Genomic DNA, 20,563 nt, shown 5'->3' on the forward strand with positions numbered 1-20,563 from the left:
TGTCCTCTGCTGTCCTTTGGGTCACTTCACTCAAAATGTTTGCAGGCTTACCTCCTACTTACAGTAGTCTAGGATAGTAATCATTTGCCATGGATTTAACCATGATTTACCATGTTTTTAACTACCACTGTTTCTTTTAGACTAACTTTCCTCTCCATATGTACTACCTTCACCTCACTCAAAATGCTGGTCAGGCATTTTTAAATTGTACTAATTTGTTTCTCAAAAGTGAAGGCATCTACAATATCCAGAACTGTAAAACGCTGGGAGAGCTGCATTTTCCCTTTAGAGAAGGGAAGCAATGATAAACAGCTTCGTGTTCCAATGTTTCATGATTAATAGAGTGCCATAGCCTGTTCTTGTCCCAGAAAGTGGTAAGACCAAATGAACGCTGCCTTTTGGAAAAAAAAATATCACTCCAGGGCCTTGCATGTGGTTGATCCAAGGAGGAGGCAGCCTGCCACATTACACAGTGGAAGTCAAGTGATGCCATAGGCATTGAAGACAGCAAGATAAGGCACTGAGGAGTGGGAGCAAAGGTCTGAATTTTGCTCCTCTGTTAATATAGAGCAGAGTCAAAGGCCTAAGACAACTTGGACTTGTTTATGACTTAAAAATAGGTGGTATGAATTTTTCTCCTCTAATGTCATTCTCCAGACTTATCAATAACGTAATTAAAATTAAATATTACAAACACCATAACTGCAGTTCAATTATGGGTGGTGCCTGCACAGCACATGGTTCTTACACTGCATGCTATAAACATTTAAGGTAGTAGGCTCTTACATGTAGAGCAGGTCTGAGTAATGTTGAATAGCAAGGGACTGGATTTAACAGTGCTGTGGGCCACTTCTAGCCCTGTGTTCCTATGACTTGAATTTCCAGTTGTAAACATTGGATGTGGATGGCAAAATAACCTGGACAATATATATGCGCATATATATGCACATGCACGTTTTTATATGGCAGAGGGACAAGCAGAGTTATTTGTAGATTCATGCTTGGCACGCCCCGCCAATAAGTAGTCAAAATCCACATGAAGAAGCAGTGAGGAAATTTTAAGGAATGGTTTCTGATCAAAATGTTTTGAAGTTTCACCTAAAAAGGAATAAGCTAAATTTACATTAAAAAAGCAGACTTTGTTTTAGCTTTCTCAAGCCTTTTGCTTATTAATAGTTACAAATTTTTGCCTAGCCTCCTTGTCAGCTCACAAAGCGTTAGTTTTTCTGTAATGCCAGTTTCTAGTGCTCTGATTTTTTCTTGGATTCTTAAAGATGTTCTGTCTATCAGCTGTTCCTTGAGGTAAATAAAAGATAAAGCGAACGCCTAATGCCTAAACTTTAAATAGTAAGGAGAAGCCTGAAAAAAAAAAGGGGGGGGGAGGAGTTTTTTTTTCCTCATAAATTAAACAGAAATAAAAATGAAGCAAAGGGATTTCTCAATCTCGTGAGGCAGAAGAGTTGCTCAATCCTGCGGCGTGTAACTGGGTTTTGCGGTCGGGGCGCAGCCCGCCTCACGCCTCCCTCCTTCCTCCAGCGGGCCTGAGGCGAGCGGGGCGTGGACCCGCCCGCCGCCATCTTAGGGGGCGGCCACCTGGGCGGGGCGCCGGCACGTCCCGGCACCGCCTCCCGCTGGGCCCTAAGATGGCGGCGGTCCGCGGCGTGCCTGGGGGCTGCGGGGAAGCGGCGGCTGGCGCCCAGCAGGTGATGGCCCCGGGAGCGCCCGGCCCGGCTGCAGGGTACGGGCATCTCCCTTCCCCGCTGCCCCCTGCTCACTTGGGTGGGGGTCTTGAGGCTTGCTTCGCCAGCCCGGTGCTGGTGAGGCCTGCCCGCCCTGTCCTTGCTGCCCTCCGGGCCCCCAGAGCCGTGTGGCAGGCGGGTTTGCGTGTTGCTGTGTAAGTTGGTGGTGGTTGCTTCTTAAGTGGCCTGGGCTTTTTTATTTTATTTCATTTTTTTTAATTAAACAAGCTGTTAGGGTGATGCTGTCTTCCTTGCGGCTCCTCTTTATGTAACGTTCGCTCTCTTCAGCTTTAGGATATATCTGAAAATCCCGAAGGCACTGTTAGGCCCTTGTACGTAGGTAAGCATTGCAAATTTGGTAACTGTTAACGCTTAAAACGTGTGTACTGATGCTGTTAACTGACGCTTTCTTGAGGGGAAGAAACAGTCATGGTACCTCGTGTAACGTAAAAAGTTCTCTATCTGGAAGCCCTTAGTTTATGGGGATGCTGTTACTGAAGTGGAAGAGCCTTAACCTGCAAATGTTATGGTCGATTATGAGATCTCTGAATGTGTGAGTTTCTGGTGTGTAAAACTACTTAAAGATATGCTAAAGTACACATTACAAAAATTAGTTCTTGAAAAGCAAAGAAATACAAGCTGTTTGTAGGATCTAGTACAATACAAGTATGTTTCATACCGAAGTTTTGAATAGTGTACACTATCTTTACATCTTTACACCCCTGATGTTTTCATAAACTTTAAAGATAAGAATGTTTCTGAATGCTTAGGATTTGGGGAAGAGTTCTAAATACCTGTAAATTCTGAATATGTTGCTTTGTCTACCAGTTCTGTGCATAACCTTTTTGGCCTACAGAACATGTAATTTGTTGATTTTAGGAAGGGCTAGTACTTCCATCCTTCAGAATGCCCAACTCCAATGCTAAACTTCGTCGGAGCCCCAGAGGTGGTCAGGAAGCCGGCAGGCGGGAGTTGGTTTCCCGATCTCTGCAGAGTGCCGAGCATTGCCTGGAGGACCAGGATTACGGAACTGCATATGCTCACTATCTCCTGGTACTGAATCTAGCCCCTGAGTTAAAGACCAGTGTCAAAGTAAGTGCTGTTTGGTTTTCTCTTGAGACTATGTAACATGTTCTGTGCCTGTGACTTTTTGTTTGTAACTGATCTTGCTACTCAGTCTTCTAAAAGAAGAAAAATAGTAACAGATAGCAATTTATTAAATGAGTTGTATTTTTCTGTGGGAAGAAAATCACACTTCCAGTGCAGTATGCATTAACGAAGTTCAATAAAGATAATCCCTTGTTGTTATTATTGGCTTGTAGTACAGCACAGCATGCAGTAGTATACATCCTGGCTCTTAGTATAATGTTGCTGGGTGATGATATTCAGTGTGGATATTTGAGAGCTTACTTTAGCTCCTTCAAATGGTAAGTGATGTCCCAAGTAACTTGGGAAAATACTGAGCAATTGCATGGTGCTGCTTTAGTGAAAGAAGTGTGTTCAGGTGCATGTCAGGATGTTTCTGGTAACTATAGCCAACTCAATGGTCTGTGTTTTATTTTCTAGGAAACATTTCAGTTTACTCTCTTTAAATGGGCGGAAGAACTAGATTCTCTAGCACGGATTCAAGATCTCTTTAACTGCTATGAACAGGCTCTCGAACTGTATCCGAATGATGAAGTGATATGTAATAGTATGGGAGAACATCTTTTCAGGTTTGTAGTGATCTATATTCAGCTGTTGTAAAGCTTACTTCAGTGTTATACGTTAATGAAATTAATTTCACATAATTTAACACATAAATGTGCTTAAAAGAAATAAATACAAGCACATGTTTAATTTCATATAGTTCATGCTGTTGAATTTTGTGTTTGTTAGCTTAGAAAGTTAAGTACCCGATACTAATATATGCTAATAGTCACAGCCAGTTATATGTATAAAAGAGCACTTCTGCTGAATTAAAAGCTTAATGTAATAGTACTACTGCCTTCAAGTGTATTTTTAACCATTTATTAAGTTGCTAAACAGAAATAAGACCATAATTGTTCAGAGTTACTGTGTTTACTGTAATTGTGGTTAACTTAAAATTTTTGAAGTTCATCTTCCATTGTATTGTTAGTATGCAAACGCAGTAATTGTTAGGGACCTGACTAGACTTTAGTCCTTCTTGAGGTCACATCTGACAGATCTTTCAAGTGAGGAAGCTGGTAATGTGTACTATAATGTGTAGAGCTGTTTTTTTTCTTAAATGGTTTGAGCTTATACTGTTGTTTAATACCTAAATGCATTCTTCTACTGCTTTCTACAAAACTTGAAATACATGGTGTTTTGCTGTTCCTCTGAATTTTAAGGTCTTCTGAAACTGGAACTTAAGACAGAAATCATAGGTCAAAGCAGCTTTGGTTAGGTATACAATTTTGACTGGTTGCTTATTTGAAGGAGCAACTTATACAACATTGCTAACAAAACGTATGCTTTGATGCATTTCATACATCTTATTTTTCAGTGCATCTTATTTAAGAGTATGCTACAGTTATCTTTTAAAAAAATTGTTTCAGTTTCACAGTGTATTTTTGAGATTGCCACTTACTGGAAGCATAGGCAAATCAAAATTTGTTTTTACAGTATGTGCAAGTTAGATATGGTGGGACAATTTTAGATTTTTGTATCATTCTATTATGATTTGAAAATCCATGAGACTGCAGATTTGCTGCTGTCATGTGGTTACAGTAAGCTACACCTTCTCATTTGTGTTTAAAAAAAAAAGCAATACTAGATAAAGACTGCAATTTTTTGATTAACTTTGCATTTCCAAATGATCTGATGTAGAGCTGTAAATACTTCTTTATATCAGTGTTTTTAAAGAGATCTTTCTAACTAGTGTGAGATATTTCCGTTGTCCTAAGGTCTTTTTATAGACTTGTACATATGTACAGATAATTGGCAACCGAATATCTTCCTATTTGTTATTTTTTTACTATTAGAATGGGCTTTAGAGATGAAGCAGCTGGATATTTTCACAAAGCAGTGAAGCTTAACCCAGACTTTGCTGATGCAAAGGAGAATTTTTACCGTGTTGCAAACTGGCTTGTGGAACGTTGGCACTTCATCATGCTCAATGATGCCAAGAGGAATCTTACTTATCTAAAAGCAATAGAGAATGCTGTCCGCTCAGGGTGCAAGTCTGTCCTTGATATTGGTACAGGAACAGGAATATTGAGGTATGTCATAAGTACGTGTTTAATGTGAAATTAATGGAAACATCTGTCTAAATTGTGTGCTTCTGAAAAAGACTTTCATGCTTTGTTGAGACGAAGCTTAACAAACAAAACTAAGCTTTCAGAAGTCATTGAGTCTTGAGGTTATTGTCTAACTGTATTTTTGGAACCAATTTTTGAATCAATTTGATTTATTGGGAGGGCCTTGTTTCCTTTTAATGCTAAGAATTGCTGTATATATTGGAGAATTCATGTTGGATTTGGAATTTTAGTGTCAAGTATTCTGTCCTAAAATACTGAGTATAGTACTTATTTGGCAGAAGTTGCTTAATGAAAATGCTGTACTGTAAAGAATGGGCTTAGCAGTATACTCCCTAGCTATGCTATTGTTTTTGGTAGCATATCAACAGAGTAACAATTAGTGTGGCATCAGTGTTTACAGAAGAAACTAGCTCACTTAATGAAAAACGTTTATCCCTTTGAATATGAATCAGCAGTGTAAATTGAACTTCAAAAGACTCCCTATCTTTCCATACTTGACAAGATTTAAATCGGAGGGGGGAAAAAGCTCTGATTCTTTTTTTTCAGTATGTTTGCAAAAAAGGCAGGAGCATCTTCTGTCTACGCCTGTGAATTATCAAAAACCATGTATGAACTTGCCTGTGATGTGGTGACAGCAAATAATATGGAAAGAGAGATCAAGCTTCTGCATTTGAAGTCACTTGATATAGAAATTCCAAAGCACATACCTGAAAGGTAAGTTATTGTGCTCTGTTGTGGTATTCTGAATTTTGCTCCCAATTCAAGAAAATGTACTGTGATCTAAACAGGAAATAACTTTGTCAGTGGTACGTAATCATAGCAAATGTGAGGAAGGTTTTATGTTTTCTTTATAGAGCAGTGCAGAAATGATAATGTTTTTGAGAACACATGAATTTCTATGGTAAATCAATGATCTCACAAGCTAAGGAGTTTAATGGTTTGGTGGTAGCTTTGGGGCATATGCAATTACACTGCAGCAATAAGAAAAAATAAGTTAGGTTACTACACAGTGAAAGTAATCATTTGACACACTTGTGACTTGTTTTCTGCAGCTGGTGAATAGGATGGAGGTATGTGATAGGACCTACAAAGGAAGGCTGTTCCTGGGATGTACCACACCCCTGTAGCTCCCTGTTAACTCCTGCATTTGTCAGAGAGAGCAGAAATGCAGTGTGTCAGTCTCTTGCTTTGAAGGAGTGAGGGAAAAACTTCCTCTCCCTTCTAGTCACTACAGAAAGTGATGCTGTGTTTTTGAAGTGAAGAAAATGCCATGTGATGTGTGCAGGTTTCTGATGTTTTAAATGTGGAGTGTTGGTGGTGGGTGGGCTAACTGAATGTCAGCACCCTGCGATGGGGTAGATCCAAAGGGCATTGAGAGTAGCTTTAGGTGCTGGAGTAAAACTCAGTGGAAGAGTGCAACCTGTCCTGAGAGAATAAGTTTCTGTGTTTGTGTTGAGTGTTATTTTTGTGTACGTATGTCTTCCCACCTGTCTTGTATAGCAGAGATCTATGTGCTTTGGAAAACGAAACAGTTGATTTTCTTCAGTGTTAAATAATGTATTCTAAAGCAAAATAAGAGCTGTAGGCTCCCCAGAGCAGTGGTCACAGCACTGAGCCTAGCACAGTTCAAAAAGTGTTTGGACAGTGCTCTCAGACATACGTTTTGATTTTTGGGTGGTCTTGTATGGACCCAGTAATTGGTTTTGGTGATCCTTGTGGTTTCTTTACGTGATTTTAAGCGGTCAGTTTAGAATGTCTTCTGACAAATTAAAACTTGATCCAGCAGTATGCTGATCATTATATATGATTCAGGCTGCTTACGATATTCTCCTCCTTTTTGCTCACTATCCCATTCAAAAAGAGTTCTTCAGGAAGATCTGCAAATTTTTAGCAGGTGGAAATCCTAGGGGATTTTTGTTTTTGGCATATGCAAGACACTGGTTTATTGTTTCAGCTCACCATTATTAGGGGTGCAGATTAAACATACAGGAAGGAAATGGTTTGTTTCACTTCCCATTACTAACATTCAATATTGTATCTGTGGTGGTAGTACAGCCTCTACAATGCAAAATAATAAAGCTGCAATGGGTAAGCATGCTAGTTAAGCCTTGTCTAGTTGTCAGCTGTGTTGTGTTAACTGCCTATATGCATCCTCTTTAGTGTATGTGATAAGTTACGGGTGTGGCCTGTCAGGAGTAATTCGTTACTCTTCTGGAAATGTTTTATGTCATTCACTTTTTAGTTTAAATCCAGAGGATATTTAGGACTTTTGCATTCATTACTCTGTATAGTAATTTTATTGCACTTTGAATAGAAATGCTAAAAATCTATAACACGTGCACACATGGATATATACTCTTGCACAAGGTGAAGACAAAATAAACATTCTGCAGCATCACTGTCTGTGTCTCAGACTGAAACACCTTTTTTGGGTTAGATTCTTATGTATAATATCTATTTACTCTTATCTCTTCTTTTTTTTTTTTTTTTTATAAACACTGACCAAGAAACTTTATGGTAAATTCTTGCTTGATATGTCTATCTCTTACCTGCATTTTTGATTAATTTGTTAAAAGAATTTAGTTGCCCATTGGTATTGAGACCACAGAACACTTGCAGAAGTTGTGCTTTGATCTCAAATTGGAGTGGCCATTCATTTTTTCTTTAAAAAAAATGACTGTGAACAGATAACCATAATATGTGTATTTCATGGTGTCTTTTTCTCCTGTTTAGAGTTTCCTTAGTGGTTACAGAAACTGTTGATGCTGGCTTATTTGGAGAAGGGATTGTGGAGAGCTTGATACATGCTTGGGAACATCTACTTTTACAGCCAAAGGTAGGTGATGTAGGTACATGACAATGTGATTTCTATTTCTGTTCACATTCAGTATATATTCACAAATGCATTTGTGTGCGCATTCACACGTACGAATGAGGAACAACTGTTTTGTGAATATTTCATACCTGCTGATAATTCTAGAGATTAGTGTTCTAGGGTTTGTTTTTATGAACTTGACTGAAAAGTGAGAGCTGCATACTTCTGTGAGCTGCTGTTCTGAGTAGACAGGTACTTGAATGCATGTTTGCCTGGTGCAGCCTTTCAAGAGCAGCATACAGAGATCGCTCTTGATCACTGTTCATTTTTTTCCTCCTCATAAGTAACATCAAAGGGGTTGGTATGTATATGCAAAAAGGTATAAATTCCCTGCAGCTCTGCAACCTAGTCATTTTATTTTTTGAGATGTCAGCTAGCTAGCAGGAACTCATGCTAGGTTAAGCAAAAAAGTGCTAAATTACGATAGGAATTCTTCTCATCATAACACTAGGGAAGAGTTCCTCATCATATAAATATGCCATATGCTCTTTATTTTTGCTAATTTTTATCTTTCTTGGAACACTGAACAAATCTCTTCATATTTTGTCTTTTAGCTGGTGTATGTTAACCCATACAAAGTTCTGTCATATTACTTTAACTTTTGTTAGGCCTTATGAAATACAAGGATTTCTTGTTGTTGTTTGTTTGGATGCTGCCTTGATTCCAAATAATAAGAATTTAATAAGTCTTGCCTGGCTGGAAATCTACGTATTCTGTTGAACTGAAACTGATGACCTCTAGTGTTAAATGCTGGAATGATGCATGTAAAAAAAAAAAGGCACTCAGATATTTCAGTATACTCTAATAGAACACAATTTAAAACATAATTCAGAGTTACATGGGGAAGTAGACTGAAAAGTAAAGATGATGGTGTGGATGTATTAAAATACACATGTAAGAAACAAGCTTAATGCTTGTCTGAATGAAAAAGACTGGAGATTTTACCCAGTCACTGAACTTCCTGATGTTTTGACTGTAATCCTGGTGTAAACTAGGCTTGGTTGTAATGATATAAATAGGTCTTATTGCGTGTTATTCAAGTTACAGGCTAAAAATCAAGATGGCAGTACTGAAGACTGTGGCCGAGTTATTCCTTCAAGTGCAACAATATTTGGGATGGCAGTGGAATGCAAAGAGATACGTAGACATCACAGGTATGTTTAAAATCTGGCACAGCTTGGACCCATATTTTCTTACCTGGAGAAAGGTCTCATGATTTACTGAAGACTTTCCATTTACTGTTCTCCTTACATTTTGAACAGCTGTTTGTCTCATTGTGGTTTGTTTCCACTCTTCTCAATGCTTCTCTAGGCTCCTTTTTTTTTTTTTCCTCCTTCCTGTTTGGATTTTCTGGATCACTTAATTAGAAACTCTTGACTTTCAGTAATGCTGTAATATATGCCTTTACCACATCCTAAAGAAACATAATTCCTTAGTAGTAAAACTATTTCTCAGTTTCTATATTGAAGATTATTGGATTAACAGTTGGCCTTTATCCTTATTGTACCTTCATTATAATCTGCTCCATACCTCACTGCTGGATCTAATGCTTTCAGAAGGTGTGGACAGGATCTTGTAAAGGCATGGTGTTAATAACCCCACCTAGCCTTATCCTTCTGAGTATGTGGCTTTCCTAATGCTGAACTAACATACTGTCACGTTTCTTTGTAGGAACCAGTTCTGGCTGTGTATCAATTATTTTTTGTAGTTATTCTTGTTTTTATAATCTAAAACAATATTACTGTATGGAGACTCTCTGTAAGAGGTTTTGACATGATGCAATTTGTTTAGTATTACTCTTATTATTACTCTTAAACAAAAAAAAAAAAAAAAACACATTGACTTATACAGCTGTTTTCCTGTATTGGAACAGGAGAACAGCTAGGCCACATCAGTGACTTTTTTCCAATGCAGTACACCTGGACAGTAGCCAGAAAGGGGCAGAAGTTCCCATAGCAGATGGCCATAGAAGAACCTTCTTGTAAATGGTGAATAACTAATTACTCCTAAAATGTCTTTTGCGTTGAAAGATAATGACTATTTCTCCCAAAATATAAATGGGATGAAACATAATCTACTGTAGCTTTGGATTGTGTAATTAAGAGTCCATTCTAATAGTGTAGTTTAAGGTCAAGTGGTCAGCAGAGCTGAAATGACTTCTACAGATTAATTATATGCTGAGAAGATAAGTCACTTCTAAATTTTCTGCCTTCTAGGTTAAGATCCATTTTTTACTCCAATAGCTATAGTGGTCTTAAGTCAATACCCCTAACAAGTGCTGTTGAGCTTTATGTAAAGCACTTAACCTTGTCTCAAATTTAAGCTATCCAGATCTCTTTGGATCCTTCTGATGTACGTTTCCACATTTCCCCAGGTGCCTTCATGGTCTGCCTCAGAACTGTGTTTTTTTAGAATGTTCTTTTTGAGCAAGATGCCTGATGAAATACTGTTGTGAAAGCATCTTTCCTCATTCTTCTTATATCACCTAGTACAGTATTTCTTATTCTTGTAATACCATTAATACAGCTTCTCTTAGAGCTTGTCCTCATGACTTAATTTTCTTCCCTGAGTGGTTCTAAGTAGTTATAGAGCACAGAGGTCTATGAATACTTGAGATTTTTTTCTGAAGTATGCTCAAGACTATATTTAATCTAGTAAGCAAACACTGTCTCTTGCTCAGATGTGAAATCAGCTTTTGCTTTTAGTTGTTGATAATCTCGCAGATGAGTTGTCTGTTTCTGGCACTGATATTTGCCTTGTACTCTATTGCTCACTAATTCTGTTTTAGTGATGTTTTAAGTTACGCTGCATTTCTTGTGTTCTGATTACTTTTAGGATTTCCTCCTAGAATATGCTGAAATTCTAGACATATAGTACCAGCTTTCTTTTAATTCTGTTTTCGCTGCATTTAAGCCAACTTCACAAAAAGTTTCTTACTGGGTTACCTCTTACTGTAGCTTTATTACTTTAAAATTATCATTAAAACATTATTTCTTCAGTGTAGCTGATGCTGGTTGTACCCATTACTTGTTTTCTAGAATCACTGTAAGATCTAACTCTACTGATGTATTTTTTCTGATTAGCCTTCTTTTTCTCTTGAAATTATTTCTCTCTTTAAAGCAATTGTTTCAGATTGATGTGAAATACATTTACTTCCAGAAGAACAAATGAACTGATAAACTTCTGAGAAGACTCAAGTTTTGCTTGAAGTTTGAAGATGTATTTAAATTTCCCACAAGACTGTTAAGAAGCCAGTGTACTGCATATTGTTTTCTCAAGTTTGAATTAACTGTCTTCCAGGAGTCATAACATATAACAGTAAATCAATATTCTAGGGGAATGTTAAGTTCTTGTTTTATTCTTCTGCTCTGCCTTTAAAAACACATAGCCTGCCTTGGAAGGATTTATTTGTCAAATTATATCAAATTTCATTCTTCCCCCACCCCAGAGTGGAAACACAAGAAGTCGCTGGTGTACTTTTGCCAAATTCAGTGCAGTTCTTCAGTCCAACATATGCTTTTGCTGGTTCAGAGGAAACTGTTGAACCTTACACCACTGAGAAGCTCAGTCGAATTCCTGGAGGCTACAAACCTCTTACAGAACCCTTCCAAGTAATGACAGTGGATTTCAACAATTTGCAGGTAATGATTTTTTTTTTTTACATCTTTTAAAGCTAACCTATTTATAAATCGGTATTTGTCTCATTGTGGTAACAATATGATTCATCGGATGACAGTCTTCCTTCTTTTGAAGGCGGTGAATTCTGTTGATGTAGTTTAGTTCCCTAAACCAGCTCACCTTTGGATCAAGCAGCCATCAGCATCAGTGTAGAAAAGGGGAGGAAAAACGCAGTAGACCTGTCCTACATGGTTTATGTAATCACGGAGCTGACTTCGTTAATTCCTCTAAGGTTAGAGTCATCAAAGAAATCTTCAAGACAAAAGATTTTTTTTTTTTTTTTTTTTTTTTACATCTTGTACCAAAATGTCTCTAAATGTTTGGGTCAATGTAAATGGTAGAGGATGTAAAGAAGTTACCATATCCCATTTAATCAGTTTGATTCTGCCCTTTAGAACCCTATGGGCTGTATCTTATGGTATTTCTGTAATACAATTTTGTAAAAACACAGTAGGCTTTTTATGTGCATTTTGCTTAGAATATCTTTGCATACACCAAATAGGCCTGAAATGTAAGGTAAAGACCTCAGCTGCTCATAGCTGAGCATGCTAAAAAATAAATCTGATCTCTGGTGAGTGTGCTTCTTGCTCATTGACCCATGGTAAAGAGTTTGCATTGAAGTGGTGAGTCAGAGCTTAAAATAGGTTGTTATATAAATGAAATTATTCTTGGCTACTGCTTGGCCAGGAATTGCAGTGTTCTGAATCAATAGCTCTTCCTAGTTGGCTTCTCTGACATCCTGAAGTTAAAAATGAAATAAGACAGGGCTCTTCAGAATACTACTGGGAGCAATCTCTGTGACCTGATGTTGCTTCTGCTTCTAGCATCAATAAGAAACCGTTACATCTGAGAGATGACTCTTCTTAAGCCTGTCTGCAGGTAGACTTGTAAAGATAAAAGAACTCTGTAAACCATAGTTCATAATTCCCCTACTGAAATTTCTTGTTACCCTAAATGAAGTCATGCTGTTCTGAAATGGTAAAGATGTAAGTAGAGGTGTAGGGAAGAAGTGCAATTAAGTTATTTGGAATAATTAGCTACTATTTGCTTTTACTTTTGTCACTGGGCAAGTATGGCCATTTCAACAGCACTCAGTTACTTTCCAGTGGTATTTTTCTCTGTAGTGGCCACTCCTGATGTTTAACAGTGGCTTTAAAAAAAAAAAAAAAGCAAGCAAACCTGTTGTACTCATACGGGATTTTTTTTAAAAGTGCACTGTGCTCAGCAGCAGTAGCAGAATTACCAACTAAAGATGGAAGTTTAGATCTAAACTCAGTTAGCACTAGTAAGGTAAATTCAAAGATACGTTTTATAAACTTAGCTTTTAAACAACAGGAAGGAATGTTACACTTATTCTGCTTGTATTAACTACTATTTGAGAGAACTGAGATAAAGACTTAACTCAGTTTGAGAAATACTGTTGCACTGTGTTTTATAGGATGCTTCAAAGATACCAGTAAAGATCAGAGAAGTAATTATAACAAGTCAAAATAATAAAAAGGCAGCTGACTTGTGCCAATTACTTTATTACTGCTGTTCTTAACAGCACCAGCTTGGTTCCTCCCAGGCAGAGGAATGAGTTGTGGCTATAATTGCAGGCTGAAGACATTTTCACCTAGCCCAGGTATTGTTTGCTGGCAGCAGATCAGTGCCACTGGGAGTGGAAGTGATTGTTTACCTTAACAGCTGGTAATTGCAGCTGATTGTTCATTTCAGGCCCTAAAGGAACTGAGCTATTGCCAACAAAGCACTTTTTTTTTTTTTTTTCAAGAAGTGAGATCTCATCCTGAACTTCATTAGTGTCCTGTAACTCTGACGTGTGCATTGTTCAGCCATCTCCCAGTTGTGAGATGAGAGGTAAACCAACTCCTGGAGAATACAGGCCAAGAATAAAAAAGGAAGAGTAGAAAAAGCAGCATATGAGAGCTAGTCACGTTCTTGGAGTGGAACTTTTTCTATTGCCTTGTGTTTTTTCCTAAGATTGTTATTTAGAGAGCACAAGTGTTGACACGAGCAATTCAGGAAGCCAATAAATTTTTATGCTGCAATGTTACTAAGCATAATGGTTGTGACTAAGAGGATCTTTGGTCCATTGTGATCGATAGCCTGTTACTGTGCCAGAACTGTCTTAAGACATCAGCGCTGGGCTTTGTGTTTGGCAGTGTTGATAGTAGGAGGTAGTTACTGGGGAAAAGAAAGTATACATGAAAGATGACTTAATTCCTGTTAGATATTTAAAACTATTTAGGAAGTATTGGAGAATTGAGAACCTGGTCCCTTTATGGAAGATCCTAGTACTTTCCAATAGTAAAACTGTGTAAACCCAAGCTTTTTACACAAAGGCAATAGCCTAGATAGTGGAAAGCAAAGCATCCTCAAAGATGCTTGACTTGTTTTTTTTGTAATGATAATGCTGAACTGCTGAGTAAACTCAGTGCTTACATACAGTATTTCTGAAACTGATTAAATTTAAATGCAGGTTTTAAGTGAAGTATGTGTCTAAGCATTGGCTGGAGTCCAGTGTAAGAGACACTCCCTTATTTCTCATAAGGCAAGCTTTGCCAACCAAACTCTTTTCTTGCAGTTCCCAGCTTCTAAATACATACATTCTTAGATGTGGGTGTGTGTACATTAATGGCTAACGAATGCAAGTAGGCTGTGTGCCAATAACTCTGCTTTCCTGTGCAAAGAGAACCCTAATGAGTACTGATACTGAAAATTGGTATTGTAGCAGCTTGTTAACTCGGGGTTTCTGTTGGGTGCCCTCATGGGTTGGTACAGCAATTTGAGCAACTTAGTAATGACTGCAGCGAAACCGTTTTTGATTCGTGGAAAGGAACTTTCTCACACTTCTTTCTCTTTCTGTTCTGGTCAGGAGCTGAAGAGCCTTGCAGGTAGGAAGCCGTGGAAGCTCAGCCAGCCAGTCACTGAAGGAGGAATGCTAGATGCTGTTGTGGTGTGGTTTGTCCTACAGCTTGATGACGAGCATGCTCTATCTACCAGTCCCAGTGAGGAAACTTGTTGGGAACAGGCAGTCTATCCTGTGCAGGGCCTCTCTGGTAAGTCCTGTAGGTTTTCTTGTTGCAGTACATTAACTTGTCTTCATTTTGTTCTTGAGCTAAGCACTTTATCTCAGAGCCTAGGAAATAGCAGTAATTAGATTAGAAGGTCAATGACAAGTAGCTGTGAGGTGGTTCCTGACCAAGTTTCAGAACTGCAGTGTGCAGCCACTGCAGCAGGTCTTGCCTGTGGGACTGTGGTGAAGTAGATCAGGGGCCAGGTCTGAGAGAACAAACACATATTACTTTTTTTCTATGCTGAATCAAATGTTTTTTGAAGCAATTCCAAAAAGTAAGGTTGCTGACTGGCTTTATATAGTCTGGATGTGACATACGAAAGGGAGGTGAGGTAGTAATTGCTACCTGTTTGTGCTACAAAAAGACAACTGAACACCCCTCACATTCATTTTGGATGTAACTCCATTGGACCCAGCTGTTCTGCGGGGTCCTGTGCTAGTGTCATTTGCAGCAGCCTCTATTCTCTGTCCACCTGTTTTCCATTCACTTCTAGGTTTTGATAGACAGTAGAGGCAGCTGTGTCATAGACTAGTTCAGTTGAAATTACAGAAGGAGGAGAATATTTTAGCCTGTGTTGCTGTTGAAAGAAATACTTGTCAAACTGTAGCTATTTTGTTTTGGAATTCTGGTCTGTATCAGAACTTCTCCTTTCTTAAAACAAACACAGTATCCAAAGGCAGTCTTGAATTGTGCTCTGAAATGCTTCGGTTTATTTTATATTTTATTTCACATGTAGTCTCACCTTTTCTAAACCATAGCTATTGTTCTTAATATAAATACAAATTCAGGTTTGTCTACAGGAAGTATTAAAATGTAACTGTGGATGTGGTCTACCTTGACTTCAGCAAGGCTTTTGACACCGTCTCCCACAGCATTCTCCTCAAGAAACTGGCTGCCCTAGGCTTGGACTGGCGCACGCTTCGTTGGGTTAGAAACTGGCTGGATAGCCAGGCCCAAAGAGTCGTGGTGAATGGAGCCAAGTCCAGTTGGAGGCCAGTCACTAGTGGCGTCCCTCAGGGCTCGGTGCTGGGGCCGGTCCTCTTTAATATCTTCATCAATGATCTGGACGAGGGCATCGAGTGCACCCTCAGTAAGTTTGCAGATGACACCAAGCTATGCGCATGTGTCGATCTGCTGGAGGGTAGGAAGGCTCTGCAGGAGGATCTGGATAGGCTGCACCGATGGGCTGAGGTCAACTGCATGAAGTTCAACAAGGCCAAGTGCCGGGTCCTGCACCTGGGGTGCAATAACCCCAAGCAGAGCTACAGGCTGGGAGAGGAATGGTTGGAGAGCTGCCAGGCAGAGAAGGACCTGGGAGTGATGGTGGACAGTCGGCTGAATATGAGCCAGCAGTGTGCTCAGGTGGCCAAGAAGGCCAACGGCATCCTGGCTTGTATCAGGAACAGCGTGACCAGCAGGGCTAGGGAGGTGATCGTCCCCCTGTACTCGGCTCTGGTGAGGCCGCACCTCGAGTACTGTGTTCAGTTTTGGGCCCCTCGCTACAAGAAGGACATGGAGGTGCTTGAGCGGGTGCAGAGAAGGGCGACGAAGCTGGTGAGGGGCCTGGAGAACAAGTCCTACGAGGAGCGGCTGAGGGAGCTGTGCTTGTTCAGCCTGGAGAAGAGGAGGCTCAGGGGTGACCTTATCGCTCTTTTTAGGTACCTCAAGGGAGGCTGTAGCGAGGTGGGGGTTGGTCTGTTCTCCCACGTGCCTGGTGACAGGACGAGGGGGAATGGGTTTAAGTTGAGCCAGGGGAGTTTTAGGTTAGATGTTAGGAAGAGCTTCTTCACTGAAAGGGTTGTGAGGCACTGGAACAGGCTGCCCAGGGAAGTGGTGGAGTCACCATCCCTGGAAGTCTTCAAAAGACGTTTAGATGTAGAGCTTAGGGATATGGTTTAGTGGAGGGCTGTTAGCGTTAGGTTGGAGGTTGGACTCGATGACCTTGAGGTCTCTTCCAACCTAGAAAATTCTGTGATTCTGTGTGATATTAATATTTAACACCTTAAAGCCAAAGTACTTTCTTCTGGTTTTGTTTAGCTCTGCTGTTGACAGAACATTTACAGTAATACCTATAATACCTGTTTATCACGGAAAGGATTGTTTTGAGATTTGTCTTATGTTGAAGGCAAATATTAACAGCAAAGCGAATTTCAGTTAGTGGGCTACTGAGGTTAGGAGGAAACCCTCCTCAGAAGGCTGCTGGTTCCAGCCTACAGGATGTCGTGTACCTGAGCTGCTTTGTGCTGTATCTCTCCAAAGACTAAGAAATGCAACTAGAATAATTCTTTTGTATACAGTAGTAACAACTAATAAAAAAGATAATGCTTTGCTTCTTTATGTTTTTTAGAGTGCTGTATGGCTGCTCCAGTGATAATGTTTGCTGTAAAGTAATTGACATGACTTTTTGTGCTGTTTTGCCAAGATTATTCTGTGAAGGCTGGGGACACGGTGATAATGGAAGTTTGCTGCCAAGATTGCTACTTGAAGATCCAGAAGATTTCTTTTTCAACTTCAGAGTGTGGGATGGACTGCAGTGACGGAGATGACATGCTGAGTTTGGGCAATGAGGCTGAATTATGTAATGCTCTGGCTAGTCTTCAGACAACTAGCAAACAGGATGGTGAAGGCCAAGTATGCGTGTTGGAATCTACGGAAATAGCTCTGCTGAACAATGCACCGTACCACAGATGCTTTAAAGCTGCCATGGGCAAGGTTCTGTCATCCTTAAATCCAAGTAAGGACTTGCAGTCCATGGATGTTGATGGACACGGCAGTGGGGTGAACCTCCAAGAAGATCAAAACAAGAGCTCCATAGATGTGGTTCCTGATCCTTTGTACATATTAGATGTATCTGAAGGCTTCTCCATCCTCCCGATCATAGCTGGCAAACTGGGACCAGTTAAAGCCTACAGTTCTGTTGAGAAAGAACAGCATCAGGCAGTCCTTAATATAATTTCAGAAGCTAATCATTTCCCCAAGGAAACATTAGAATTTTGGCTTAGCCATTTAGAAGATGAAAATGTGGTACTACAGAGACCCAAATCAGACAAACTGTGGAGTATTATTATTTTGGATGTTATAGAGACATCTGGCTTAATCCAGCAGGAGGTGATGGAAAAGGCTGCAATATCCAGGTACAGTATAAATGGACAAAAGTATTTTCAGGAATCTGTAACTATCTGAAAACTTCCAAAAGTGCTCCTTGTAACTACAAAGTTACTATGATGCTGCTTCTGTAGAGTCAGAAAAACTTGTTTTCTGAACAGACTGAATTCACTTTGAAGACACTGGCAAATTTACTCCTGGTGTCTGACAGTTGTATACATAGATCTTCACACTTGTTAAAGATACCACTTTAATAGACTGCTTTATTTTTTGTATGGAAGAATGTGATTTGGGCTAGGTGTGTTGTGTCGCTAAATAAATGAGGTAGCTTTTAGCTCAAGGTTTAAAAAAACACACCCAGATCCATGTGCGTGTCTTGGTGGTGTTGACAGAAACTGGTACTGCTGAAAGACAAACTCGTAGGGTTAGAACAGCCAGGGAGGCATCAACAGAGCTAGCTGTAATCTGCAGGAGGGGGTGGGAAGGACTGCAGAACAAGAGAAATGACGTGTGTGTGTAGTGATGAAATGGGTTTGTTTCCCCCTTGTGGCACTAGGGAATCTTCTTCTCCATTCATAGTGACTGCAGGATATTTCAGAGGATTTATGTTTGTGACTTTCCAACTTTTGGATAAATCTTTGGATGATTTGAAAGACTATTGCTGTTTAAAAAAAAAAAATTACTCTTGACTTTTCATGCCAACCAATTTGAATCTGTATTACAAGTAGCCAAGGAGGAAAACACATATGGCGTACTACTTAGCTGCCAAATTCTTATGCAGAGGTGCCTGCTAGAAGAAAAGGAGCCCTAAAATAGTCTGTACTGAATTGGAGATGTTTGATACGATGAATGAAAGCATCTGTCATGTTGCTGTTCTCAGAAATACGGTGCAATGTAGCAAGAAGCCAGCCTCAGATGGTTTTTTTTTTTAGTGGGGGGGGGGGGGGGGGGGGGGAGAAGACTGTCTCTTGTACTGTTAACTTCAGTAAAAAACACTCCAAGTTGATTTAAATGCTAACCAGACTTTGTTTCCCTGGGTGTATGCCCCTGAACCTGTGCCCCAGCAGTAAGTACTTGCTGACTTAAAGGCTTATTAAGCAGTTCTGCCAGTCCTTCAGAATTAGGTGCTGGTGCTATGAATAACTCCAGCCACCTTCATCTTGAGATATCACTGTTTCTAATACTGTCACTGAGGAAAGACTGCTTAGTCCTGTAGTTCAATATTATGTGACAAGTTTTCTTTCTTTGGTGTAGTACAGCTGTCAGGTCAGATGGATCAAACTCAAATGTTCATGAGTGCTTGACTTTAGTGGAGGAGCTGGTGTCTCTTTATTAAATGTAGGTAATGTTCTTTCCTTCCTGTTGAATGGTATGCTTTAGAAGTGTCATCTCTTTCATTTTACAGATGTTTACTTCACAGCGGAGGGAAGATATTCCCACAGTACGTGTTGGTATATGGGATGCTTGTAGAATCACAGTCTCTATTACTGGAGAGCGCTGTTCAAGGAACAGAACCAACTCTTGGGTTTAATATAGCCCCTTTTATCAACCAGTTCAAGGTATGAAGTTGGTGGATGTCTTCCAAGCACAGTTCCAAAGTTTGCAGGCAGCTGTCTGGCTGTTTAATTTCAGTGTAAAATGCAAGAGAACTAAGAGCTGAAACTTCTTTGTTCTGCTTTGATATAAAGAGACACTTCTGTGACCATGCAGCGACTTTGGGATAAAGGAAGACAGGAAGCACTTGGTCTAGACCTAGTGTGGGAGAAGCTTTGACCAGTCAAAGACATAGTGTGACTATACAGAGCAGTGACTGTGACTTGAGAAGTGATTAGAAGGGTGCATTTTGGCTGTTTCTTACTGGTATTACAATAATTCCTAGAAACTTTTGCATTATAATTTAGTGAACTTTTCACTTTTTAATGGCTTTTAATATCTAAAGTTGTGGTATGTACCCCTAGGTGCCTGTTCGTGTGTATTTAGATCTCTCTACGTTACCATGTGTACCTTTGAGTAAACCAGCGGAACTATTAAGGCTAGATCTCATGAATCCTTTGTTGAACAGCTCCAGCAGAGAAGTGAAGGTGAGTTGTGTGTATGTGTACATGAAAGTGTGTGTATATATAGAAGTGCACTCAACGACCATTCTGCAGAACTTCTCATTTATTGCTCACCTTGGCTGAAAATTTCAATACAGAACTCACTTATCTGCGGATGTCTCTGAAGTGTATTGAAATGGTTTGAAACTGGTGTAACTGAGTAATATTCAAAAAATTTTTTTTAGGTACAAATTTGCAAGTCTGGCCAAGTCACTGCAATTCCCTTCTGGTATCATCTTCATCTGGATGAAGAGCACAGTTTGAATACATCTGATGAGTTCTCACACTGGAAGCAAGCTGCAGTTGTTCTTGATGAGCCCATCCAAGTACAGGTTGGAGATGAACTTGTGCTTGAAGTTCAGCACCATAAAAGCAATATTAGCATTACAGTGAAACAATGAAGAATGCCATGTGTAAACTGACTTTGGGTTAATTATACATACATCTACTGTTCATAACATCACTGCTAATTTATATTAAAGTCGAAAATCTATTTACTGATCAAAAGGCTATTGTGTTGCTTTAATAGAGTTGGAAGACTTCGGGGGCTTACTGATGGACCGAAACTTGCTCTGCAGGGATAAATTACAAAGTGTTGAGGGAAGGAATTGTCTATGCTGCATTTAAAAAAAACTGACTGTTAGCTATTAGAGTAGCTGTAGCAGGTGGACAGGCATCTATCACTGCCACATCATCTGTAGTGTAAGAAAAAGCATCTGAGATGCATATACCA

At 39.5% G+C, this 20,563-nt stretch overlaps 1 protein-coding gene across 3 annotated transcripts; it reads left to right on the plus strand.

Annotated features, from left to right (window-relative positions):
- The first annotated feature begins 1,614 nt into the window (after positions 1 to 1,614).
- PRMT9 (protein arginine methyltransferase 9) lies at positions 1,615 to 20,331 on the plus strand. 3 transcript variants are annotated; one of them, XM_032186662.1, is made up of 14 exons: positions 1,615 to 1,738; positions 2,028 to 2,079; positions 2,619 to 2,831; positions 3,306 to 3,454; positions 4,724 to 4,960; positions 5,546 to 5,713; positions 7,733 to 7,835; positions 8,916 to 9,028; positions 11,323 to 11,515; positions 14,428 to 14,611; positions 17,052 to 17,763; positions 19,140 to 19,293; positions 19,693 to 19,815; positions 20,016 to 20,331. In XM_032186662.1, the coding sequence occupies exons 3-14, from the start codon at positions 2,646 to 2,648 to the stop codon at positions 20,229 to 20,231; spliced, it is 2,538 nt and encodes an 845-aa protein (XP_032042553.1). In that variant the 5' UTR covers positions 1,615 to 1,738; positions 2,028 to 2,079; positions 2,619 to 2,645; the 3' UTR covers positions 20,232 to 20,331. The 3 variants fall into 3 exon arrangements, with proteins under 3 accessions (XP_032042553.1, XP_032042556.1, XP_032042554.1); XM_032186665.1 differs by having other exon boundaries at positions 8,922 to 9,028; XM_032186663.1 differs by having other exon boundaries at positions 1,615 to 1,703.
- Positions 20,332 to 20,563: the final 232 nt, after the last annotated feature.

This window comes from Aythya fuligula, chromosome 4 (assembly GCF_009819795.1).
Source record: "Aythya fuligula isolate bAytFul2 chromosome 4, bAytFul2.pri, whole genome shotgun sequence".
Classification (NCBI taxonomy): domain Eukaryota; kingdom Metazoa; phylum Chordata; class Aves; order Anseriformes; family Anatidae; genus Aythya; species Aythya fuligula.

Excerpts from the sequence above, each read along its gene's own strand:
- PRMT9 (XM_032186662.1), top strand. The coding sequence starts at position 2,646 with ATGCCCAACTCCAATGCTAAACTTCGTCGGAGCCCCAGAGGTGGTCAG. Across the intron at positions 2,832-3,305 it reads AGTTAAAGACCAGTGTCAAA|GAAACATTTCAGTTTACTCT; the intron begins GTAAGTGCTGTT and ends TTTATTTTCTAG. Across the intron at positions 7,836-8,915 it reads ATCTACTTTTACAGCCAAAG|TTACAGGCTAAAAATCAAGA; the intron begins GTAGGTGATGTA and ends GTGTTATTCAAG.